The 26,804-nt window shown below is 36.0% G+C and overlaps 1 protein-coding gene and 1 long non-coding RNA gene across 7 annotated transcripts in view; both read right to left on the reverse strand.

The window, feature by feature from the left end:
• The window catches only part of UBR1 (ubiquitin protein ligase E3 component n-recognin 1), a 69,714-nt gene that overhangs the window by 21,433 nt on the left and 21,477 nt on the right, over nucleotides 1-26,804 (reverse strand). For 3 of the 6 annotated variants that reach the window (XR_003990812.1, XM_030481443.2, XM_030481445.1), the window contains exons 6-30: nucleotides 25,763-25,904; nucleotides 23,030-23,092; nucleotides 22,710-22,833; nucleotides 19,984-20,091; nucleotides 19,447-19,535; nucleotides 18,551-18,649; nucleotides 17,748-17,905; nucleotides 17,028-17,127; nucleotides 16,595-16,723; nucleotides 15,590-15,770; nucleotides 14,617-14,678; nucleotides 14,275-14,385; nucleotides 13,529-13,594; nucleotides 13,262-13,363; nucleotides 12,599-12,662; nucleotides 12,079-12,203; nucleotides 11,083-11,135; nucleotides 10,132-10,234; nucleotides 9,574-9,622; nucleotides 9,258-9,412; nucleotides 7,660-7,759; nucleotides 5,991-6,100; nucleotides 4,567-4,656; nucleotides 2,774-2,961; nucleotides 1,480-1,685 (exon numbers count right to left, since the gene is read on the reverse strand). Coding sequence is in view for 5 of the 6 variants with exons in the window: in XM_030481443.2 (XP_030337303.1) it covers nucleotides 1,480-1,685; nucleotides 2,774-2,961; nucleotides 4,567-4,656; nucleotides 5,991-6,100; nucleotides 7,660-7,759; nucleotides 9,258-9,412; nucleotides 9,574-9,622; nucleotides 10,132-10,234; nucleotides 11,083-11,135; nucleotides 12,079-12,203; nucleotides 12,599-12,662; nucleotides 13,262-13,363; nucleotides 13,529-13,594; nucleotides 14,275-14,385; nucleotides 14,617-14,678; nucleotides 15,590-15,770; nucleotides 16,595-16,723; nucleotides 17,028-17,127; nucleotides 17,748-17,905; nucleotides 18,551-18,649; nucleotides 19,447-19,535; nucleotides 19,984-20,091; nucleotides 22,710-22,833; nucleotides 23,030-23,092; nucleotides 25,763-25,904 (2,777 nt within the window). In the remaining variant the exon portion in view is untranslated. The remainder of the gene's footprint in view (nucleotides 1-1,479; nucleotides 1,686-2,773; nucleotides 2,962-4,566; nucleotides 4,657-5,990; nucleotides 6,101-7,659; nucleotides 7,760-9,257; nucleotides 9,413-9,573; nucleotides 9,623-10,131; nucleotides 10,235-11,082; nucleotides 11,136-12,078; nucleotides 12,204-12,598; nucleotides 12,663-13,261; nucleotides 13,364-13,528; nucleotides 13,595-14,274; nucleotides 14,386-14,616; nucleotides 14,679-15,589; nucleotides 15,771-16,594; nucleotides 16,724-17,027; nucleotides 17,128-17,747; nucleotides 17,906-18,550; nucleotides 18,650-19,446; nucleotides 19,536-19,983; nucleotides 20,092-22,709; nucleotides 22,834-23,029; nucleotides 23,093-25,762; nucleotides 25,905-26,804) is intronic. The other 3 variants (XM_030481448.1, XM_030481444.2, XM_030481447.2) reach the window with 2 other exon arrangements.
• Nucleotides 6,496-7,155, reverse strand: LOC115606102. The gene is made up of 2 exons (XR_003990813.1): nucleotides 7,118-7,155; nucleotides 6,496-6,554 (listed from the first exon to the last, which is right to left on the reverse strand). It is a non-coding gene; the product is annotated as an uncharacterized LOC115606102 (long non-coding RNA).

Raw genomic sequence — 26,804 nt, forward strand, 5'->3', positions numbered from 1 at the left:
ACTTTTGCTTTGGGAACAAACCTTTTCCGCTTATTTGGATCTTCAAAGAAAACCTCTTACAAGCCTGCTTCTAACTCATGAGGTGCAGAGGGCCATGCAGTGAAGTGTCATAAATGATACCCAGAAGTGGCTTTAGGAAAAGGAATTTCATTCCCACCTTTTTTCAATAGCCCAATGTCACTGCAGAAAGCTTACAAGTATCTGACTACAAGAGCATAGGACTTAATTTGTACTTCAGAGTAGCACAGAAGGGGGGGGAAGAAAAAAGAAAAAGGATGCAATAAGTACATGGCCCAGATAAAAATTCTATACAGCTGGCTCAAAATTGCCATCATCAGCAGTTCACTGTTAAAAAGAAAAATGGATTCTGTAGGAGTCTGTCCTGGGTCTAGGATGATTCAGTATTTGTTAATGACCCAGAGGAGGAAACATAAAACATCTTAACAAGTGAACCAACTTGGTAAAGGTATATTGATTAACAAATATTTAATAGACAACAGTTATTTAAAATTTTATCTGTGTTAAAATAAATAAAATTAAGTTTACAAAGAAAAATTATCACTTTTAACTTTTCGTTATTATAGTGTGCTTGAATCAGACTAGTGGTTTTATGATAGGTATATCCATTTTGGGGTAATTTTGCCTAAACATTTGCCTAGGCTATGTATTAAGTAGGACACAGCCAAAAGTTCTAATAAACATGAGAATAAATTAACTAACCTTCTCCTCACCTACAAAACGAGTTACGCAGGTGGCTTGCTAAGTTCCTTTCTTGACAAACCCATTCTTGACATTTCTTATGCTTTACAGTCTGTCTTTATTTTTCATATTGTCTTATAAACTAGTAATAATTACTATCATCCAAATTACATTCTCTTTTCACTTTTTGTTGGGTTTTGGGTTTGGGGGTTTTGTTTGGTTGGTTTTTTTGATTGTTTGTTTTAAAGACAAATACTTGTTTGTCCTTCTTAGCCTAAATATTGTTTCAACTTCTCTTATCCTATTCTGGACTGGATTTCTCTATGGTTAAAATTAACAGCCATCAAGCATGTGATCTTCAATGATTATTAATTTTCTTTTTCAAAAAGAGAGCAAAAAAAGGTCAGTGAGTACTTAAGTTTTCCTCTTTTCTTTCTTTCCCTCAAGTAACTGACCAAAATTTCTCTCATGTTTAAGCAACTGTTACTTACAAAAAGTTCTCATTGGTCTTTGTGTTTCTGCTACCAATATGCCATTATGGAACTCTAATTCTTGTGTTTGTATTATTTCCCAGGAACAAATCAATATTTTCATATACTTCCCATTTTTAAGGTTTACAGTATGGATTTTAGAACAATTTAAAAATTTTCACTTTCTTTTTACTAGGTAGGGTAAACCATTTACACAATGTCACTGAATACAGAGTTTAATTAGGTTCGAGGGGTGTACATGCTCTAGGTACAGAACTGCCTGTAATCTAAAAGAAGAAAGCTCACATACCTCCTGAGAGTTCAAGAATTCTGCTCCTATTCTGAGTTAAGGCAGTAGATTTCTGGACACAGGCAGATAATACCATGGCAGCACTTTCCAACTTCACTTCCTGCTCCTCCTGACAAAGAATACAGGTCAGAACTTCTTTCTCAGCAACAGAAGGACCTCGTTTGGGACCCAGAGCAATTTTGGAGCAATCAATTGTCGAAGACATGCTGTAAGATCATAAGTGACACAGATATAAAATAATCAGATGGCTTTTTCTAAATAAACTTACTCTTCCAGGCATCTAACATTTCTGGTTTTATACCAAAGTGCTTTAGAAAACCAAATGATGACCAAAAAATGAAGAAACATCTCAATCCTCACTAAAATGCAATCCTCTGTAAAAAAAGAAGTGAAAGCCAGCTAACCCGGAAAACCACAATGGAATGGATTCAAACAGCAGGAAACTCAGGAAGCTGTATTTAACGTAGATTGGATTAAACATCTTTAATCTTACAGACACATTAAAATTGTTTCCCGTTCTTGAAGAAAACATACTGAAGATGAATGCCACTACCTTAATTCAATGCTTTGTGATCCAATAAGCTTCCATGTATTTTTTAACTATTCCTTATTCCAGAGCTTAACAATGATTTATAGAACACAATTTATTAAAGATCAAAGAACACAGAAGTGATCTGTACTTTTTTTCCCAGACGATATCACTATTTTCCTGATTATTTTTGTGCAGCCCAAATTAGATCAAAATAGGTATACAATATTGTTGAAGCAGCTCTAGAACAGGAGCAATCAATACCAACAATATTATAACCAATACAAACCAAGCATCTCCAGTATGCAATTAAATTTTGGAAACTAACTAACAGAAATATCAGCAACTTGAGCTACACAAAGAATTTTCTTCATTGCAACTTAACCTTAAGGCATATTGGCTTTCAGATTTTTTCCAACTTAAATACTTAAATTTTCATATAAGTTAGACATTTTCATATGTTCATGTATGTTCATATAAGTTAGACATTAGGACAATACCTCCAAAATTACAGTGTTGTCAACTCAGCAGCTTTCTAATGACATTTCTTTTTTCCAAATGTTAAGCAATAAGTATCCACCTTTTGAAGAAATAATTAATTTTCTTATTGTTTCTGTTATGCTGCTCTACAAAGTGAGCATACACATGATAGTTTGCAAGTCTGTCCCTTGAATGTACTTCCAACATTTTTATGCAGCATAATGAACTTATGTAGCAGGTAATGAACAATTCCTGTCAGAACTCTGGATATCTGGTTTTAATTACCTTTCTTCCTCCATAATAGCATCTTCTTTCCCCTGTGCCTCCAGTGTGTTCTCGTACAGCAGCTTATGGGTTTCAATGAAATTCCTCTGTAGTGCAGACATCTGAGCCATTATCTTCTGACGGTGCAACCTAGCTGCTTCTGCCTTTCTCTTCCGCTCAGCTTTCTCTTTATCCTGAGTGCTCTGTGTCTTACAATAAAAGAGAATAAAGAAATCACAGGCAACAGAGAACATCAGAAAATTAAAAGCATCTTTGCCCAACTTCATGCGTTCTAACCACTGACATCAAATTCCTTAACTGATAATACTTTAATGATAAAAAATAAAAAGTTAACTGCTATCTGAAAAATGTAAAACTAAACTCTTAGATGTTCACTAGTTTCACTAACCTAGTCAGAAAAAAGAGATTTTGAGGGGTCCACAAAAGGCCACTAGTACAGTCCCTTGCCCAAAGACGGGATCAATAATACCTGATCCATTTTAATTGTCTGGTCTTAAGAAACTTTAGTGAGGTGAACATCACAAGACTCCTCCAGAGTTCTGTTATTCTCTCCATAAGTGAAACCCCTACTGAGTAATCAGTATTTCCCTTACAGGAATTGAAGAACATTTTATCTTCAATTGTCTATGAATGACACAGCAAACACATTGTTCCTACATTTTTGTGGCAGCATTTTATGCATCTGAGGATTGTACTTGTCCCGATTCTTCTTTATTATAGATTGGAAAACTATTCTTCTCCCAGTATATCTGCTCATCTCTAATGTTTTCAAAACCTAAAAAATATTTCTACACTTTGGAAATGTAGAATTAAAAAAACACAGGTAAGAATTAAGATATAGAGCCTAACTCCTCATATTCAATTATGTAAGGCACAAATTCAACATTATATACATTGCTTCCATTCGCAATACCATTGCTTTTTGAGGAAATAAACCAACAAATTGCTCCACAAATAATGAAACTGTGAGAGTCTCATTTCTTAACTGATTTTTGCATTTTGTTCCCTTACCTTACCAGATATCATATGACACCTTTCTCAAAAGAGAAGCACAGCATATGCTGTGGTAAGTTTAGAGCTACACATACAATGACTAGCCAAGAGATTGTTTGCCAGCAAGCTGTTGCCAAAGATAATGCGTAAGAGCAAATTGGCCTAAGTTGGATTAGATTCTTCTTTTCTATTCAGCTGCCAGTTTAAAAAAATAAAAATAAACCCACAAAAAAAACCAACCCCAAAGCCACTGCTCACAGGACTGCAATAATCTTTGAAATCTCCATTTCCCTGCATCAGTTGACCACTGGATTCAAAAGTTATTTTGAGGGCAGGGCATACAGACTGGTACGCAGACAGAATAATCACCTAAGCCTTATGTCTTTATACGATCAAGGTAAAGCAGATTAATCTCTTGGTAGGTCACATAAATTACAAGACATCATTTTAAGTGGATTTGTATTTCTAAATATCACACAGTGATAACATAATAGAAAAGTGGTCAAATCATAAAGATAAGAAATGAACACTAATTACTTAATCACTCCCCTCAGTTGTATCACTTTACTTGGAAGTACAAACAAAACCACATTAGCTGCTGATAATTCCATGAAACATGCTCACCATGAATTTATTTAAAATATTGATCTTGGAACCTAAATCCTATGCATAGGCAATATCAGAAATTAATTTTTTTTTTTTAAATGTCAGTTTAGGTAAAAATTTAAGCACCTTTTTGAAAACAGTTATTCAAAACACTAAATACAAAGCTTCCATTGAACACTTTTTTTTATTATTACCTCATCACCTTTTGTAGCTTCTGATCCTGATGTAGCTGCTACTGTTGTCAAACTAGATTTTTCTCTCAATCTTTTCACTGTGTCAAACATCTAGGAATAGAGATGTAGATGTCAAAACTAAAATAGAACTTAGCTTTTATTACAACATAGACAGGATTAAAGATATTTACTTTCACGTGATTTTCAGATTCTTAAATGGATGAAAGCAACTGTCATACACCTAAATAACAAAAACATCTGAGACAATATGTGCACTCCTGTAACACTGCTGTGTCTATCCTAAACCTGACGAGCACAGCTCAGTATGAAGGAAAGTAACATTCTTCTAAGTTTTCCAGTCTTCCAGCACTAATGCGGCTAAGCAGCTAAAGCATCTACACATAAGAAGAATGGACAGACTGCTAGCTTATTTCAGGTGAGACATGGATGATCCCACAGAAATAAGTCACTAAAATCATGCAAAACCATATACATCTGGAACAGAAAACTTTCCAGCGTACACCCAGTTAGTTAAACCTAAGCTTTCAATTTTCATTTAGTACTTTCTCTAGCTATCCTTACATTAATAAGCATCTTGAAGTTTTGATAATATTAAATATTTCACATTTACTATCTATATAATTAAAAAAGTTAAATATACTTTTTAAAGTAAATTTTTACTTTTGCCCTTAGAATTTTAGAAGAGTAACTTCTCAAAAGAAAAAAAAAAAAAATAAAAATCTGTCAAACCTGCCTCCCTAGTAGGCAGGATAGTGCAATTTTAGTAGCTGAGGATAGTTTTGGAACCCTGCTATGGATTCTTACCCTCTTTTTCAAGAGCACTGAATTCTATTTGCCACTTAAAACAAGAAGCCACCTAAACCAAGCAGCCCAAAATGGAACAGGATAGCAGTACTCCTGCTAAGCAGAAGTCTCCTACGTTAGAGAAGGTGTCACAGCTCTAGCAGTTTTTCCTGTCTCTTGCTGGGTAATGGGCAGGGAGTTGGATGGAAAAATTCCACAGGTCAGACGTACAGTGTGGCCATTAGTCAGAGCCATGTATCACAAGTCTTAATACGGGCAGCCTGAAATATGCTTTCCCAATTAATAAATTTTTACTTATCATTTGCTGTTATTTTGCAACACAAATATGAGGAATAAAGTTTATGTATAAAAATATAATTACTGGAATGAGTTATCTAAGCAAAAAATGACCTAATACTTGTAAGTAAGAATAGCAAGTACAATGACTTGAAAGTGTTAATGCAGTATTCAAGAAACAATCCTGTCTGGGTGGCAGGGAAGGGGGTATGTTCCAACAGATTAAGCTTCTCAAGAAATCATTGCAGCTGTAAACACTGGGTTATATGTAGGAATCATAACATCCTTCATAAAAGCTTCTTAAATTACTAAATTCAGATCACACTTATCTCCCCCTTGCGTACCTGCAGTATCCAATTGACTGTGTCCTTTTGAGCCTCTAACTGAGGAACCCTTTTTAATCTTTCCAGAAGCGTTAACACGCTCACAGCATTCAAGGCCGAGCTTCCCATTCCTTTACAAAGGAGAGAACAATAGAAAAGCATGGGTCTTCAGAAGAAAAAAGCCCCATCAACATTTTAATGTATTTACAATAATGTGCATGTCTTAAAATATTGCTAACTATAACACACATACATGAACAAAGCCTGCATAGTTACATTTCTGTTTTAATTTCATCTGTTTATTCCAGTTAAATGTATTATGACCTTTTCCCCTTGTAGATCAACAATTTTTGCAACTGCCAAGAACAGAAATACAGACAAAACCAGAATTGCCTTTTCCTTCAATGAGAAGCAGTAAAGCTCTTATAGCTTACTTAAGTTTGCTAACAGCTTAGTGTATACAAGCTTATTTCTATTTTTAAAATATATATATAATTACAGTGATTATTTGCTTCCTCACACATTGGTAAAAGTTCATAACATTCTAGGCCACTAGCACAAAGCATGCTTTAAAATTGAGACATTCTCTTCAGTTATAATTCTTTTGCATTGCTTTCCATTTGAAATTAATTTGCACATTTTTAGAAGTGAGACAAATTACAAAAAAACAAATATTTATTTTTAATCACGTATCAGTAAGTTTTCCTACAAAAATACTGATTATCTTTGCATCCCTTATGTATAAATGAGGCTTTGTTTTTTCTAGTTATGCAGAACTAAAGCTGGCAAAGAATTCTCTAACGTTTCTCTTTTAGTGTACTCCTATAGTTGACACAAAGCTTCTTAAACAGAAATATGTTCAGTGTGATGACAATACTTCTCCCTTGTTCAATAATAAAAAAAAGTGAAAGTGGAGTGTTTTTCAAACTCAGTGATACCTCTTTACACAACACTTTTAAAAAGCCGAATAAAGGCAGTTCAGCATGTATTTCTTTATGTAGGAGGTATTTAAGGGACATGTAGATGTGGTACCTAGGGACACGGCTTAGTGGTAGACTTGGCAGTGCTAGGTTAATGGTTGTACTCCATCTTAAAAGTGTCTTTTCCAACCTAAACAATTCTACAATTCTGTGATTTTACTTCACAACTCTTCTCTCTCTTTCATCTCTCCAATATCAATTATGTTTAGCTTGATAAATTGGATTTTTTTATCCTTACACAATGAAGGAGAAACTCTAGATAAGATTGAAGATTATTTAGAAAATGTAGATTCCGACTCCCACTCACTAGTCTTGAATGTAAGATTCGGAAGTGTTCTGTAAGGATTTGGAAAAGTAAAGAAAAAGAAAAAAGCACACTTCATAGACACTAAGTTTCACTTCTGTTGCCACTACCATACTAGAAGACTTGAACTTGCAGACAAATCAATAATTGCACAGTTCAGGAGTACAAAATATGGAGGAAGTTCACTTAAATCCACTGTCATTTTTCAAAGGAAGCTAGTCCAAACATGGTTTCTTGATTATTAAAATAAATAAATCAATAAATCTTTTAGCAGTTTTTAATTCTACAGCAAAAAGTAAACCCTTTCTGACTAAAATCACTGAATACTTTCTTCTAGTTTATTTTCGTCCTTATAAAATCAAATTAGCCTAATTTACTTTGCCCTTTTGAAGAAAAGGAAACATACGTGTTGCTTTGTGATAAAAATCAAAGGTTACTTCTTCTTCTGGAGACGTCTGTAACTGCTGTTTCTCTTCTAGTAACCCTAAAGAAAGCAGATGAAGCACCTGAAAAAGGAGAAAAATAGTAAATCTCATTCACTGTTAGAAGTCTGCAAAATTGGCATATAAACTAAGGATGTTTATATACTATATGCTGATTGTATCCATGATAAAACACAGAAATGAGAAAAAGTGCAGAGATTGTACCTGGAAAGTGAAATAACAATGCACAACAGAGTTTTCCTGCATTTTCCTGCCCCTCTGCTCTCTCTCATGAGACCCCACTTGGAATATTGTGTACAGTTCTGGCATCCTTAACATAAGAAAGACACAGAACTGTTGGAGCAACTCCAGAGGAGGGCCACAAGGATAATCAGGGGGCTGGAGCACCTCCCATATGAAGACAGGCTGAGAAAGTTGGGGCTGTTTAGCCTGGAGAAGAGAAGGGCTGCGTGGAGACCTCAGAGCAGCCTTCCAGTGTCTGAAGGGGGCCTACAGGGAGAGGAACTCTTCATGAGGGACTATAGCGATAGGAAAAGGGGGAAGGGTTTTAAACTTAAACAGGGGAAGTTCAGGTTAGATATAAGGAAGAAGTTCTTTACAGTGAGGGTGGTGAGGCACTGGAATGGGTTGCCCAGAAAGGTGGTAAATGCTCCATCCCTGGCAGTGTTCAAGGCCAGGTTGGACAGAGCCTTGGGCAACATGGTTTAGTGCGAGGTGTCCCTGCCCATGGCAGGGGGGTTGGAACTAGATGATCTCAAGGTCCTTTCCAACCCAAACCATTCTATGATTCTATATTATTTGCATTAAAATCAACAAAGTTACATACACTTTGCATTAGTAGCATATGAATCTTGTCATTTTGCTGATATAAATCTATGAATGTTTGGTTAATCCCATAATCCAAAGATTAGCTGGTGAGGCATTAAATAATTTATGCACTCCAATTAACAAAACTGATCAATTCAACCAGTCTGTAAATTCAGGTCCTAATCCTATAAATATTTAAAAACAAAACCCCAACTCCAATAATGTCAGTAATTATTTACTTTAAAAAAAAAAAAAAAAAAAAAGGCATAAAGTCACTGTGTTAAAATTAAATGTTTAAATACTTACAAAATCATATTATTTCATGACTGAGGCCCCAAAGACATTTACATATTTGGAGACTTTGCAGCTTACAAGATGAAGTAACTCCAATTTCTTTAAGATGATCAAAGGCTCACTTATTTGCACATGAAGTTTAAGAAAAAGATGTGGCAAGGAGAATTACATATTGAAACAGCTTCAGTGATGAGGCAACACAGGGGGGAAGCAAACCAGAAAACTGAAGAGTATTCCAAATTTAATACTATTATGTTTCACATTTTTATTTTACAGTGGAGATAAATAATTAGAAATATTTCCTTTGTCAGTAAGACTTATAAAAACAGGTTTGGGAACAAAAAGTAAAATTTGATCATTCACAACTAAAGTTTACCTTTACACATTTTGATCTTATCATATACAGTTAACATGCTCCACACAGGAATGATCTTAGGAAGAAGGTTAAAGCTGACCATACCATTTGGATCATAGCTTCAGTCCACAAGTGGGTTTCTAGTTCTACTGCTCTCTGAAGAATGGTCCGCAGTATGTGCATCATAACATCACAGTTCAGAATCCTCACCACGTTGCTGAACGCAGGACTGAAGTCTGGAGGAGGAGGTGGTGGCAATGCTGGAAAGCAGAGATGAACAAATATATTAACAAACTGGCATCTCAAAGATTGCAGGCTAGAAGTAGAGAGCACAAGACACAGCCCCCAAAACTCATTTTATATGCACTACACACACTACTGAATTATCACATTTGTTGAGCCATCAGATTCAAATTTTTACCTTCATCTCTGTTTTCTTGTTTTCTTCTTTTCTTTTGTGTATGTTCAGCCTACAGAAAAAGTAGTGGTGTTATATCAGCATCTCTACAGAAGTACACAATCAAACAATGAGAAAACTCTAAACTAGAAATGTGGCAAGATATATAGTCAATACTTGATCATGTAACTAGAATCTTGCCTGACATTTTCTCGACAATATGCATTTTGCATTTCAATTTGTAGTAGAGATAAATAAATGGATATACTTGCTTCTTCAATAAGTGTTATAAAGCAAAAGTTGGGGATTTCCAGTTCAAAGATAATTCTTATCATATTTTGTTCTTAGCATTAGCATAGTTAATACAGAAATCATCATAGGGAAAACACTAACACAAACCATACCATGTCAATTTTTATTAACAATCTTCATTAGAAGCTAGTTTTGAAGTTAGCTGCATATACTCTTCACTGAATCAATTTCTTTAGATTCCATTAATTCCTTTGATTCAGCAAAAATCTTTAAATATTGACAAGTATGTACGATTTTTCATCCTTTGAGAGTGAATCTTACAGTGCTTACCTTGCTGTGCTGGGTCTTAGTATAATGATAAAAGAACATATTGAACTCCTTCAAGCATTCATCTTTCAGTTCATAAACTCCATGGCCAGATACACCTGGTTTCCTTACAGAGAAGTATTTCATAATATTCATATTAATACATATGTTCAGCACCTCTTTGAATGTAAACAAAGTAGTAACACAATTTACTTATCAAACCTCTGACAGGTAAATTCTTTTTAACTTTATGGCTTAGAATCTCAGACATTGGATGTTATTGTATAAAATTCATTACTTTCTTTCACCAAGGTACAAAATAAGTAATATAAACAACTATTTTCCAGCCAGTGAGATTTTTTGAACCTTCCATATAATTCCCAAAGCAAAATTCCTAGGTACACCTATAGTTGCCCTTGATTAAGCATAAACAGGTGACCCACATGAAGTTTAGAATAAGGTATGCTAACACAAGTAAAATTACAAGACATTTTTGTGACTAAAATAGCATACATTTGAGCTAGCTTTTCCTTTGCTCCTACCATCGATTGTTCTATATTTGCATTTACTTATATGTTGAATAAAATTAATTCCCATCTGAAAGTTACAGCGAGTCAGCCACTAAATAACATCTAAACCAATAATTACTTGGTGATTGTCAAAGGTAAAATCAATTGTTAATGTTCCCAACCATCTTTGAAATATAATGAACTTTTGAAGAATTTCTCATCAGGATTTGAGATTACTAAACTCCTGAGACTCCTCAAACTCAATTTCAAGAAAGAGGGGGCAAAAAGAGAAAAGCTGCAGCTTTGGATATTCCATGCACTTTTCTTTCCTATGTGTATTTAAAAGTATATTCCAAGACAGCAAAATATTAGCTGAGACTGCGCAGTGCAGCGTGTTTAATCCATATAATCCAAGAGATCTCATTTCACATTCAAGCTACTTATAAAACAAATATCAAGAACTTACTTAAATGTAGCCACTTTATCAATTACATTCTCCAAGCCAGTTTCATTGTTCTCCTGATAAAAAATTTAGTTTGGGATAAATACACAATGACTCAAATATCTTCAGTATTATGCTAGGTGTAACAAAAATAGACACACAGATTTTTGGTTTATTAATGAATTAGCATATTTTGCCCACTGTTATTCAGAAAGCAGATATTCATAATTGACAAGTTACAAGGAAGCACCAAAGACAGATAATACTTTCATTTAATCGTGTAAAATTTTATTTATAATACAGCTCACCTCCAGAAACAAAGCAGTGCCATACCCAACCCCAGTGCAGGGAAAAATCAGAGTTTTAGCCTCTTGAACCACTGAATGTGGATCACTCATCATTGGTTTCTGATAACATTCCAAGCTATTTAATTGATAATAAAACTGAAGAGGTTTTTACACTGATTCCCAGCCCTGAAAACTTGCCCGTGCAATAGCTTCTAATCCACATGACTGTCCTTTGCTTGAATTTTAACAGTTGGAATAGAATGGCAAGGAAATCCGTGCTTTCAAATAGGCCTGTACAATACTTGACTTCCAATGGACCTGCTTAGGATTGAGTGACCAAAATTTACACAGTCAGATTTATTAACGGTACACAGGGCAGAATGGAATCCAGCTGCATGGTCTTAAAGGGCCAAAAGATAAAATAATTTTAAAACTTCTCTTTTTGAATCTAGGAGAACTACAGCTGAATATTCCAAAAACTTTCACCTCTTCATCAAAAAACACAACCCCCACACAAGGCTTTTCAGATTAGACCATACTTGAATCCATGACATTTACTTTTACACCAGTAAGGTGTGTAAGCCCCTTGGCCATGCTATTTTGTAATTCTGAAACTAACATTTGAGCTTTATATCAGAAATAAAACACTTCCATGTAAGGATATGGAAGCTAAAGAAGAGAAAGACATAAGAAAAAGTAAATTAAGGAAAAAAGTAAATAAACCAGGACTCACATTTTCAGGCAAGGACTTGGTAATTGCACTGTGAGCCATTGGTTCAATACATAACAGATGAATGATTTCCCTCATGATAACATCTTCTTTGGTCACATTACTCACTCCAGGCACATATCTTTCCCCTACCAGAGTGAATCAAAAGGAGAAGAATGGCAAATATGACAGTTATAAAGCAATTCTGAATTTTGCACAGAAGTAAAGCTATGGCTGAGATGTTTCATAGTATAAGTTTGCATTTGCCAGAAACCTAAGTGTCTGAGAGGAAAAATGCCTTTTAGTCTGGCTTCCTAACAAAATGGACTGAGACTGAGTTTCTCTTCATATTCTACTTTAACAGCCAATTATGAAGTTATCTAACACTATGCAATCCTTATTGCTCCCAGCTGACAAATATGTGAGTTACTAAACCATCTATTTAAAATAGGAATTCTCCAGTAGTCTTCCCATACCATCTATGTTAAAGTTATTAAGCCTGTAATAATCCATTACTACAACAACAGAGAGAAATGAAACTTACCCACAACATAGATGAGAATCTGTAGCATCTCTTCTATTAACACATTACATTGTTTGATCAAATCCTACAAGAATTAGAGAAATTACTTAAAAAAAATAGAAAAAAAGGAAGGAAAAAATACGTCAAATGACACTGAGCTCAGCCTTCAGATGCACCACTTCACTGAAGCACTGTATAGTAAGAAGAAATATCCAATCTAACAAGCTGGAAAAAATGCCTGTACTTGTAGAAGAGATACTATTCTGCAGTTGAAGTGCAAGATTCACAAACAGGAAAAGAAAAAATGGCTAAAAATGTATGCCAAATGAGGTGTTATATGGAAGTTTAATAACTACTCAATAAGTAGCACAAGAATCCAAGAAACTTCCAGACAAAATAAAAACACATAAAAATTACTTAAGACACAGAAATTCTATGGAGAAGTCATTTATGTGGATTTTGAAAGATGCCCTATGAAATAAAGGTCAAAGAGGGCAAAACCTGTTTGCTAATTTTGAGTAAGCCTCTACAAATGCCAAATACGAAATCATTTATCTAACCACTAGGTCCTGTGTTGACCAACTTTCAGTATGGTCATAAAAATCAGCAGTAGCTAGCATTTTGTATTAGTACTCCATAAACTCAAAGCAAAGAAATTAGTCCTCAGAAATACTTGCCACTTACTTGGTCTTTGGTGGGCTTGATCTTTTTGAAAGCATCAGCAAGCTCATATCTCTGCAGTATCAGCAGGAGGAACTGGTTTGGATCCATAAGAGATGCACCTATCTATCAAAAAGCCCAAACTCAGATGAGCACCAGTTACCATCACAGTTCTTCATTTATTATGAAAAATACTCTTTTACCAAGAAAGAAAAATAAATTACACACATTTAATTAAAATTTAAAAAAAAATTCTATGAAAAGTTTGAGTCAAGCAAGCAGTAACTATACCTGGAGCATGATGATGTCTTTATCATACATCTCTTCTCTGCATTTAACATCTTGATAATAGAATACCTGAGAAATAGGAAAACAAATTTTAAGTAGAGAAGGAATGCACTACCAAATATGCACCCGTTAATGTTTGAGGCCTTTTTAAATTGTAAAACACTGGAAAGTCCTGTGTTTCTTTCAAAACAGATGTGTGCTTTGATGGAAGTGAAAAACATTTTTTCACCCATCCAGGGAAAGCTTATGCTGTACTTTTTCATACCCCCTTCTAAGACAACATAATTCTAATGGCTCCTACTGATTAAAATCAAAGCATCCTCCTTCTCCCTCCCCAGTTCTCAGAAAGACTATTCTACAGGGAGCTACCAATATTTACTTTGATTTCACCAAAGGGTGCTGTGAAAGATAAACACAAAGAATGTCTGCTGCCAAAGAAAAAAAAAAGTGAAGCCAAAGCAGGTAAAATACAAGTACTTAAAGGTAGTCTCTTCTTTTACTCTTGCAACCAAAAGAGAAGTATTTTCATCTCTTATGACTGTTTATCTAATATGGGGAGGAAAGCCATTGATGAAGCTGGAAACAAACCCAAGTCATCTAAATTCCCACTCAGAAACTTTTATATTAGTGTAGGAGTGACCCCATGACCTCTTTCTGAACTGGATGAAACCACCACTGGGAGCATTACTGAGGAACGCTTGCATTCACCATTAGGACCTACTCACTACGGAATATTGTGTAGGTAGTACCTGGCTTATCAGGGAGAGCCCATTCCTTCTCCACATCTCTGCAGCAACCTGAGCAACCAAGACAAGACATCGCAAAGGATATTCTATTAGCAGCTCCACTTGGAATTCTTCCTAGAATTAAAAAATAAAATAAAATAATCAACCAAGAGTCAGTCAGTGGTTTTTAAAAGTCTAGGTACTAATGAACAAAGACATACTGTCAGCTGCAAAATAACTTGTGTGCATGCCATAAGAGTTACAGGACATAATCTGAGGGTTTTTTTTCTTTACCACAGTATCAATCACCAGAAGCATGTGGGAGTGGGGGGGAGGAGGAAGAAGAAAAGGAAAGAAAAATCTTACAGGAGAAACAAACTCATGCAATCTTGAGATGGTTCCAGTCTTGCTTAATCGTACATGAAGGCCTACAAAACCAACAGGAAAAGAATTAGAAAATAAATCAAAATCAGTACAGTTTCTCCTCCAGCCCATTCTAAGTGTTAGCTAAATCATCTACCCCTCAGAAAATTAGAGGAAAAAAAAAAAAAATCAAAGTTTATTTCGGAAAGACTTGTTGGGTTTTTTTTTTAACATAGATCTATTACGTTATCAAAACAGTTCTTACCAGTCTTACAACCCATCATATTATGAATATATTAATTTAATGAATTCATTAAAACCATTTGAATTGAGATACTATATAGTATTAGTAAAATTTTACATTTAAATCATATGTCAGTAATAACTAAATTTCAAGACTATAAGGCTTAATGGATGGTATCTTGGTATCAAATAATGTGATAAAGAATCTACAGCTTAATAATAGCACAAGATTTCATTTGTATTCTACAGTAGCGATCACCACTGCTGTGGTCCTTTGTATTCTGAATGGAAACCTGTCCTGGCATGCTGCAAACATGTCCTTTTTGGAGGAGTATTTTAACACTCCTAAGATATATGTGGCTGGAAAATAAATTTAAGATACAATAACAAATAACATTCATTCAGACAAAAAAGGTAGAAATAGAAACAGAACTACACAAATTCAAACAGACCAGAGAAAACTGAAGATCTCATTAGAACACGAAACTTTTCCTTCTTGCCTTACTCTCTCCTGTTCAAATAAATGCCCTCCAACCTCCAACAAAAAGTTTTTTGAGAAAACTTTTCCCTTAATGGGACATCCAGGGAACAGGGTTGCCTGATCATGAGAATGTCGAAGTCAGAGAGCAAATGATCTATGAAACACTTTATCTAAATGTTTTCTAGAGTAAAGAAATAGATATGGATGATAAATATAATTCAGACAGCAATTAAAGCAAAACACACCACCTACCAGCAAGAGTCCTAGACAGTGGTAAATGTATGCTGACAGGATCTGCAGACACTCTGTAGGGTCTGCTCTCTAGAGTGTGGCCACACAAGTGAAACACTGTCTTTTCCCGTGAACGGCCATTTGTGCTGCACCTCATCACAGCTTTATGACATTCTCTGTAGGCCTTGAGCAACAGCTCTTCCTGGAATTTAAAATAAATGCAAGGTGTTATATTTAAAAATCATGTATATGCACTAAAATTCCTCACTTGTTTTTTTCTGATGGCATAAAAAGTTACTAAAAATGCACAATATAAATACTACTCTGTTTCTTAATACTGAGAAGTATTGGACTGGAGCAGTGGAGCATCCACTAAAACTAACTGAGCATACGCTTCTGTTCAAAAAAGCTGCTTTGTCAAATGCTCTAAAAATCTATGTGCTTATTTAAGCTGCAATATTTTAATACTTTGCATAGTTTGCACCCCAAATTGTATGAAGAAGCTCCTGTACTGCTGTAGTTCTTCTTTCTCTCCTAGTGGGAAAAACCAAAACAAAACAACCCACTTACAAATATCTTTAAGTTAACAAATTGGACAATTTCTTCCCTTCCCCCAGAACAGAGATGAGCTCCAGCAGTGATTCAGACAACTTACAGTGCAATTACCCGATCTGTGCAGTTTCTGCAGTCCACTTTTGCAATTAAAAATTAACATCATATGCTTCAAAACTCTAAAACTTGACAGTGACACCATGAACCTAATTCTCAGAATCTTGAATTATGTGAAGTATTTTCTCTTCATGATTTGCCTGACACCCTGTGCAGCTTTGTCAGCTAGAGGAATATATTCTTCTGAGATCCCTTCTCTCTTTGTCACACTGCAGATTAATTCTTTCAGACTCATTTTTTGTGGAGATCTGTATTGAACACACTGAGCTTCTTTAAAAAGCTGCTATTTAAAAAAAGCACTCAGGAATATTCACAAAAGGCATGCACGTAAGAATCCCAGACAATTGATATACTTACGTCACAGGCACACCACTCCTGGAACATCAAAAGAATGTTCTTGAGCTGCATCTGTATAGCAATAGCTGCTTCCCAGTCAGGGTCCACCTCAATGTGCTGACCAATCTGTCTTTTTATCTCTTCCATTCCCTGAAGGGGAGATGCCACAAAAATACTCAAGCTAAATCTGTGATCATAGGCTTAAACCAACACAAAACCCCATTAATAAATGGTAAAATATAGGTTTTTCAGGTACATGTAGCTAAAAGTGATGAATATTAATTCTACAAAGTAAACATTACCTTTTCACCCACCCAAGACAGGGACTAAAGAATTTATCATAATTGCATTATTATACTCCTTATTATTGCTATGGACAAAAAGATGAGCAAAAGAAATGCTGTAATTTCTTTATAACAGCATATTAGAAAGAAATAATTTAAATGTGTTGTACCTGCATGCAAGTTAGAATCCTTAGGAAAGAAACAAATCCATCTAAAAACCGCTCCCTCAGACGGTCTGTCCATAAAGTGGGCTTGCTGACTAAGACATACCTGTCCCCAAAGAAAACATTATCATCTTTTACTCAGACTTCACTTCTGCTTATGCTTGTATTTAAAGTGGCCTTTCCATTAAAACAATCAACTGCATCATCACATTACATCACCCTCCCCATCTCAAAGTCCCTTTAGAATTTTCACCAAACACCAGCGTTTCTTGGTGCCGCTCCATCATTTGAAACTAACAGATTTTTTAATTCTAAGCCATTTGGGGTTGTTTGCTTTTACATTATTCAGTTTATTAGTGTCATTTGAGACCTGTAAGAGTGGACAATGCTATGCAGATGAGGATTATACAGCTTTCCCAGAATGATACTAAATAGAAGTCAAATTTCCCATGCAGTCTTACAGTAGATATATTTTGTTGATTAAAGCAATTGTTACACGGAAGAGTATCAGTGAAAAACATCAAAAATTGTCTTTATAGAATATAATGTTTATTCTTTTTTAAGTTTCCACAAGAATATAACATTAAAGTTTCATGTGTGTTTTTTGAGGGGTTTGGTTTGAGGTTTGTTTTTAAAGCAGTTTTATCAACAAATTCCTGAATTGAAACACTTCAGCCTATCGTTTACGTTTTTAAGAACTGCTCTAGCTTCTCAGATTTAACTTACCTGAGGTCATATATTACTGCATATACCCGGTTCAGTTTGTCCTGACTGTAACCTTGGAAGTTGAACTTGTCATTTTTGTCTAGGTACTCTGGAAGCACTTCTAGGAGTGTCTCAGTAATGATTGTGATTACATTTTGCTCTTCAATAAGATGTCGGGCCTGCAAGAAGAACATTATACATTTTTCTTCCTATTTTTGTCTTTGAATCCAGTATTTTTTATCAGAAAGTATTTTAAGCATTTGTAAGGACTCCAAGCTACAAAAACTCCCATGGTATTTATTATTTATGAACACAATTTCTATCAACTTAGCATGTTTGTTCACTCTGACAGCTTCAATGTAACAGACATGCTATTTTTTTCTAGAAAGATCATGTAGAAAAGGACTCTTACATCGGTATTTCAGGCAAGAACCATGTAACCTTTAAAACCTACAGGTATAATTCCCTCCCCTACAAGATTTAATATATTTTATCCCTACAAAAAGACACTTAACCATTTCTTTGTCCTCTCCCCCCACGTTTTTAGATTTATCTAAGAAGCTAAATGTGAACAGTAAATGGATAGTTAATGCAGAGAACGATGCTGCCTAAAACTTACTTGCATTCTCACTATCCTCTATAATGGATTTTCACATAAACTCCAGCTCCTGCTTACATATGAGCTTTAACAAATCCTAAAATCTTTCACTTTCAACTCAGCAATGCATAAAGCCTCTCTGCCAAGTACAGCAGTCTGCAAAGGTGATGCAGCTAGCAATTCTCACATTTATTTTCCATTTCCAGCTGACACAGGTTGTACATACCAGAGTAGGTACAGTGAACATCTGAACCGAGAGTGCAGTCACAGAGAGAACTCTGTCATGATCATCACTGATGTATTCTTTTTGCAATGCTTTGTAATACTAGAAAGAGAGAACATTGGGAAAATCGAGTGAATAAAACAAGTGGTAGTTAAAAACGTTTATTTTTATTTGTAAGAATTATATATCAATGTCCTTCTTCCTTTCTAATAGAAGCAGTTCAGACAAAAATGGCACAATGTCCTCAATGCACCAAAGCAATTAAATACATGTCCCACTGCCTTAATACTGAAGATAAGCACAAGTTTAACTGTTCTGCCAGATTGGAACCAAAATATTTTTCCTCCTACAATCATTTTCCCCAATAAAACAATTAAATATCTGAAAAAAGGACTGATGGAGACATTAACTTAAAACAAGTCTTCCTCCTGCAGTGAACTGCATGGGAAGTTATCCACAGCTGTCTGGAAAAGGTGTGTACAATGATTAATGTTAAGCCTTTGATTGCTTTGTTTCAGCCCAGAGAAAACCATGAAGTGTCAGTGACCTTTACCAGGATTAAAGAGTCTCACCCTAAAAAGAAAACATTTGGTCTCATGTTTTGACTATTTCTTAACTATTGTATCTATGTATTAAAAAGAAAGACTGTTTTCAGTTTATCTGCCATTTCAGAAGATACACAGAATAGTAACAATACTGCATTCAAAATGAGCACAAATACCTACATGATTATAAAGCATGAACCAATGACATTGAAATTAATACACTATTAAAAGCTGAACAAGTTGAAGCTCTGCTTGTTGAAAATCCATTATTTACACTGAAACAGTTTTCAGGTTTGGGGGAAATTTTACAAAGCTAATAAAAATTCATAACATAAGAAACAAGTAACCACATACCTTCACAAATTCTACAGCAAAAAGTTTTTTGTATTCCATTTCCATGAAAAAACTACTGAAGATAAGTTCATGAAGAACCTTCCTTGCCCCTGTGAAGAACCAATACAATGCACATCACTTTATTGTACTAAGATGCAGATTTTTGTGGAAAAGAGGAATCAGATTATTAAACTAAAATCATTAAAAGCCTTGAAATTTTTACAAAGTATATTAACCAAGTTATTAATATTTTTTTTCCTATTTTTAACCTTTACTGGTATGTATTTAAAACACAGGGTAAGCATTGAGCCACTCGTAGTCAGGTTATATCTTGTGAAAAGATTTTTCAAAATATATAAAGTAAGAAAAATTGAAGAGGCAAATACATACCAAAATACCAATCATCTCAGCCATAAAAATAAAGGCTGTATTAGAACCACAATATAAGAACTATGAAGAAATGTAACTCCGCTTGCATAGCATTTATCTGCTTTTACATGTCTTGCTCGAAAAATTAATTTACCTCTTCACAGTTAATAGCAACATGTATACACAAACCTTTGTGAAGTTTTGCATCCCATAGCATCAACTTGCTTATGAAGCATGGCTTTTCAGATCCAGCTTCTTCTTTGAGACATATTTGACAAAAGATCTGGCGAAAGTCACCTATAGGGATGAAACTATTCATTTGTACAAGAATGCTTCAATAATTAAGTTATAAGAGCCACCAAAATGAGAACTACAGAAATCTGTTCTTTAGAAACAAGAAATGAAAGCAGGCACATCAGTATGAATTATTTAACAGTATTTTTTCTTCAGTGAACATACACCCACATACTCTCTCCTTACTAATTTCTTCCTATTATTCTTACCTACTTTATTGTATAATCCAGTGATGCAGAAAAGTATTTTAAAATGAAGAGCATTTAGACAGCTTTGCAAAGCAGATCGATAAGAAGAGTTCACTGTGTCAGCACAGAAATGCACAGGCTAGGCAAGTGTATGCTTTGTCCTGCTTTGGGCCCTGGAAGTCAGTCTTTTGCAGAACTTCAGAACATATTTTTGTATTTTCTTGCACCTATCAGTAAATACTGTACTTGCTGAAGCAGTTTTGGGGATCAACATATCAGAGTCACCCACTGGTTACTAACATTCAGAAATAAGCTCTTACATTACTAATTTCCGCTGGAAAAATGCAGTGTCACGAATCAAGTCCCTGACAACCTGGAAATAAATAGTACTGAATTCTTCTTGATCCATGTTTTACCACTCGAAGCAAAACCAGAAAAAAAACAGGAATCACCAGACCACAAAAAAAAGTTTTGGCTGAGTACAGAACATCAGGCTCCTTAAGGCATCCACATATATATAATCCAGAAGAACAAGGACAGGAGTTGGATTTCAATCTTTGTTCTTTAAGGCTCTCATAAAACATATTAAAGTATCAGTTAACCTGTAAGAATTTCCTAACCCAAAATGCTGCACCCAACAAGGGAGACTCCTCTTTTAGTTTTAGCTTATCTAATCAGATAAAAAGGTAATGTTTAAAAAACTAAAATTTGGGGATTTGCTGGGGGCACTGACACTGGCTTGTCTATATTCACACAGAGACAATAACTGAATAATCAGCTGTCAGCGGGTGTTTTAAATAGAGTAATCTCATAAAATTGAAAATAATAAGAAAAATTATCTATGAAAAATCTGTGGATAAAAATCGAACTTTCAGTAGAAACCATGAAATAATCCACACAGTCAAAAAAAAAGTGTACCAATTACAAGAACTGATTGAGGAAGAGCAAGAAAAGACCGTTAATGAAATAAATACAAAGTTGAAAAGAACAGAAAGCTAAATTTTGTAAAATCTTGTAAAGAATTACAAAAAGGTATAATTTACCTTTATAATATACAAATAATAATATACGAAAAGGTATAATTCTGATGTATTTTGAGGGAAAGATTGGAAAGTAAATGTTCAGAAAAAAAAAAGAAATTCACTCTATTATCCAAGCTACAAAGAGGCTAAAGCAGACTATCAGATTTACCCCATCAAAAAGGAGGATAAGCAGTGAGTTTAATCTCTGCATATTTGTACAGTGAAAAGAAATTTTACCATGGCTTTAGTTTGGTAAAACACAGGTATGACAAACAGAAATCCAAATTTGACTCAGAAGTCTTCTTTAAAATCCTGAGCACCAAACACCACAACAATGTTTGAAAGCTTAAAATAGACTTTACACTACTGTGGGCTTAAATTTTAAACTAACAATAGTCTGTGTACCTTTAGCATAGTTGAATAGACCAAACTTTTCTAACTTACTAATGCGCAGAGAGAAAGGAATGTTCAGCTGACAGGGGAAGGAATGTCATGGGGCTGATAACAACTAAGGAGATAGTAAGTAAGACCAAGGGAGCCAGCCTTCAAGATAGCAGAGCAGCACCCAACATGTAGTGAGACTGGAACAGAACAGAAGCAAGGACACACCAACTGCTAACTCAGCACTAGGACCTTGCAAGCATGTGCAAGCACTGAGGTCATTCAGTAAACACAGTGAGGAAGACTGTCAGCGACCACCAGAGACCCCCACTCAGCAAGAAAGTGAATACTTAATTAGGATGCAAATATTAGAATTAGTTCCTGGGAACACTGTAAATATGCATGAGCATGCTAAATATACAGCTGCTGCTGGCAAGTAACGGGTGCGTTCACCTCTGAGAAGCTATTCGCGTGTGCACCCAGAGCTGCAATAAAGCAAGCTGCTTTCTGAAAGTCCAGATTGAGTCTTAGAGAGTTTCTCCAACCGACTTTTATGGTAACACTATTGTACAAATTTTCAAATTAAGGCTTTCGTTTGCTTGTTTTACTGACACTGTCTAATTAATCACTGCTATCAAACCTGAAGCAGAAATTAATTCAGGCAGAGGATATATGCTTTTGCTGATGGAGATGTTCTGCAGCTTTCCACCAGCACTAAGGAGAGCAAAGAAGTCACTGAAATAGGGCACGTGATGCTGAAACTAAGGATAATAAAACTTCTAGAAGAGAGAGCTCAAGCAGAGAAAGACCTCTATTTTAGCATGAAGGAACAGAAAACTACTGCTATTCATAACCACACTGATGGGTATAACCACCCATATTGCTGTATTATTTATTTACTAATTAGGAGGAACATGAAAGTATTTTAATAAGAGAATATCATATATAACACAGCTAAAGATATTTTTGTGACAATTAGTCATTCAAATAACAACATAGCATTATTGTAACAAAAATCAGCTCTGCTTACTTGAGTAGCTCATGAGTTTGTTCAGCCAAGAACCCAGGCGTAAGGCAAACTTCTGGTGAGCCATAACATCAGCATGCAGAACCTCCACATGAAGTGGTCGTTGAGAAACATTTTCAGAATGCCTCTAGGAGTCAGGTAAATATTAGTAGATATAAAATAAAGATAACATGTATTTTCATATTTGCCTTCACCACCCATTACCTCTCCCAAGCAAATAAAAAAATCAGTTTGACGCTATTTCTGAAGATACCGAACTATACCAAAGATGGTGGGGTAAATGCATTTGTTTTTTAAATGAGATAAATATTTTGGGAAGTTACCTTGATTTCTTCTTTTGCTTCCTGACAAGAGGCATAATGCCCTGCCTTAACAGCCCTGCGACCCTGTTTAGAGAAAACATTGAGCATGAGACCAATATAAAACAAAAGCAAAATATCACAAGCCTGATCCTTTCTATGTCTTTTATATGTAAAAGAGAAACAGGGACCAACATCACTCATGGTGCTTTTAGACATTTAGAAGCAAATTACAATTAACATACTTATCTTTAGGAAAAAGGTATTTTAAATTAACCACAGAACAACAAAGTAAAGTCTGGGTATCTTAATACTATTAGATAAAGAAAATTCATGTACACATTAAAACAGATGAGAGGGGTTTCTGCAGAATACTTTCAATACAAACCACATCAACTTCCCAACACAAAATACACTCCTCCTGAATTGCTTTTCTGCTGTCTTTCTTACTATTTCTTCTTTGTATGAAATACTAAGGTATATAATAAGTGTGGGTTTGATGGCTCTTCCAGTAAAGCCAAGAACAGGTCCAACTTAAGACTTCGAATTCTCCTTAAAGGAAATCAGAGGCATGGGCTTCCAAAACAAGCTCTCCACAGAGCAGAACTTCACACAAGAAGAGAGGAAGTAGCTGCATGTTGTGGAACTGTTATAATTACAACAACATAACCTAGTTACGTGCTGTAGAAGATGGTTTGTAAAACAAAGTCTGGTCAACTCCGGATCTAAAATCTAGGTTTCAATCAAAATGAACCTTCATAATGGAAACTTTGGAAAGTTACTCTGTAAGAATGCATGTATATACCTATTTTGCAAAACCTGCAACTGCAGGACAAGACTTATAATTACGTAAGACTGACACTGCTAATTAAATACAACAACCAAAATATCATTACTGAATGAAGAGAAACAAACAAGAAAACATAGTTTGTACAGATTAAAAAGGGATTCTAATATTAATGTTTTTAATATACATATTCAACAAATACATATACAACTATAGGCAAAGTTTTTCTGTATAAAAACATGTAAGTTTTGTACTTTCATAAAGTAAAAAAACACATGGTTGCAATCAAGATGATTCAAACACTGATCATGCTCCCTTCCCCCACCCCAGTAGAAAATTACATTACTGGTGTAAGATCTTTACATGGGACATCAGTGTGAAAAATTAAGTAGTAAAATTGTCAGGTTAGAATCATAGAATCATAGAATCATAGAATCGTAAGGGTTGGAAAGGACCTTAAGACCATCTAGTTCCAACCCCCCTGCCATGAGCAGGGACACCTTGCCCTAAACCACGTGGTTCAAGGCTCTGTCCAGCCTGGCCTTGAACACCGCCAGGGATGGAGCATCCACAACCTCCCTGGGCAACCCATTCCAGTGCTTCACCACCCTCACTGTAAAGAACTTCTTCCTTATATCTAATCTATCCCCTGTTTAAGTTTGAACCCATCACCCCTTGTCCTACCACCAACATGGCTTCACTAAGGGGAAATCCTGCCTGACCAATTTGGTGGCCTTCTATGATGGAGCCACGGAACTGATGGACAGGGGCAGAGCAGTTGATGTCATCTACCTGGACTTGGGCAAAGCGTTCGACACTGTCCCGCACGACATCCTTGTCTCTAAATTGGAGAGACATCAATTTGATAGATGGACCACTCGGTGGATAAAAAACTGGCTCGATGGCCGCACGCAAAGAGTTGTGATAAATGGCTCAATGTCCAGTTGGAAACCTGTAACGAGTGGTGTCCCTCAGGGATCGGTGTTGGGACCGGTCCTGTTCAACATCTTTGTCGGTGACATGGCCAGTGGGATTGAGTGCGCCCTCAGCAAGTTTGCCGACGACACCAAGCTGTGTGGTTCGGTTGATACGCTGGAGGGAAGGGATGCCATCCAGAGGGACCTTGACACGCTTGTGAGGTGGGCCAATGCCAACCTTATGAAGTTTAACCAAGCCAAGTGTAAGGTCCTACACCTGGGTCGGGGCAATCCCAGGCACTGCTACAGGTTGGGCAGAGAAGAGATTCAGAGCAGCCCTGCAGAGAAGGACTTGGGGGTGTTGGTTGACGAGAAGCTTAACATGAGCCGGCAGTGTGTGCTTGCAGCCCAGAAAGCCAACCGTATCCTGGGCTGCATCAAAAGAAGCGTGACCAGCAGGTCAAAGGAGGTGATCCTGCCCCTCTACTCTGCTCTCGTGAGACCTCACTTGGAGTATTGTGTACAGTTCTGGTGTCCTTAACATAAAAAGGACATGGAGCTGTTGGAGCGAGTCCAGGTTCACCCATATTCCTTCATGGATTCTTCCTGGTTTCATTTGCTTAATTTGAAATTTTAAGATTTTGAAATTAAGTCTGAGCCAGAATAAGTACTAACTCTTGCAAAACATTAGGTACATTTCTAATGAAATTTAACTGAATATGCATATTGCTGACTTGCGTATTTTTCAGACAAATAAAACATTTATCTCAGCCATGAAAAAAAGGGCAGAAAAAATATGCCAAACATGAACAGAGCAACTTCAGGTAAATCAGCTTTTCCCTTTCTCAAGAAACTGGAGTTCTGTCCTGAAGAAAAAAATCAATAGTTTAAAAACTTTCTTGAAGCAAGCGCTGATTAAGTTACTCTGCAACATTTCTCTCTCTTCAAGCTCCAGCATCCCAGCAATAAAGATTCTATCCATGTCCAAGAGACTATAGTAGCACTTCTTAATGATTAAAGAGTGACTGTCTCCCATAACAAAAAAGCACTAACCTCTTTATCTATGGCAGTAGTATGCAACTGGGCTTCACCGAGTTCGCAGCCAAGTGCCCTTTGCAGGCTATAGATGACGTGATCATAAGAATGATGTTCATCATTGAAAAGGACACAGTAGTAGCTGTCTACCTTCTCCCTACTGGGAAAAAGCCAACAGATCATCATGCAAATAAAAATAAAACTGTAAGTAGTGTCCTACCCAATACAAGCCACAGCTCACTTGATAGCTTGAGAGAAATGTCAAATACAAAAAAATTAAAGAAAACTAAGCATATTTTTCATGTTAAAGACACTCCCCCTCACCACCTATGTCAGAAAAAGACACAGAAACCATGCATCAAGTACAAAGGAGATTTTAACCTGTTTCCTTCAGAAAGGAGCCACCTATAACTATAGCCCATCTTTTCTTCCTCATGGAGGTAGTCATGAGATGAGGGGTAGGCCTTTCTGACCTTGGCAACACCTCTGGTGTAAACAGACTGTTATTCACATCATCAATTGACTGTCCTTCCACATCCAGAGCCTAATATCTATTGTACAGAGGCACCTGGGAAGGCAAGGTAGGCAAGGAGAGTGTTCACCTGCCACCATGAATGTGGACTTGCCTCTATTCACTCCTTTCCTTTAATCTACTGCCTTCAGCCTGACAGGGGGAAGATACAGGATCTTGAGGTTTTTTTCTGGTAGCTGTCTCAGGGAAGGCAGAGCATGGTTCCACCAGTCTACCTTTTTCTCAGAGTTCCTGATGCTCCTTAACCTTTCAACTTCCTCTTGTGACTCTGCCACCAGGCTGAGCAGATCATCCACCTGGTAACACCTCACACAGCTGCTCTCACTACTGCCATCCGTTACCAGTGACAGGCTCTGGCACTCTACGCTGCCTGAGAACTGGATGGCTTTGGCTTTTTGTGGGAGCTCTGTCTGGGTTGCCACATCCATTCTGGTGAGTGCAGGGGATATAGCTTTCTGCCAGGTGGATACCATAGCTAACCCCTTTCTGAGTAGGTGATGACCACCTTCTGAACTCACCTCTTGAGCT

The sequence above is a fragment of the Strigops habroptila genome, chromosome 4 (genome assembly GCF_004027225.2).
Source record: "Strigops habroptila isolate Jane chromosome 4, bStrHab1.2.pri, whole genome shotgun sequence".
NCBI classification, from domain to species: domain Eukaryota; kingdom Metazoa; phylum Chordata; class Aves; order Psittaciformes; family Psittacidae; genus Strigops; species Strigops habroptila.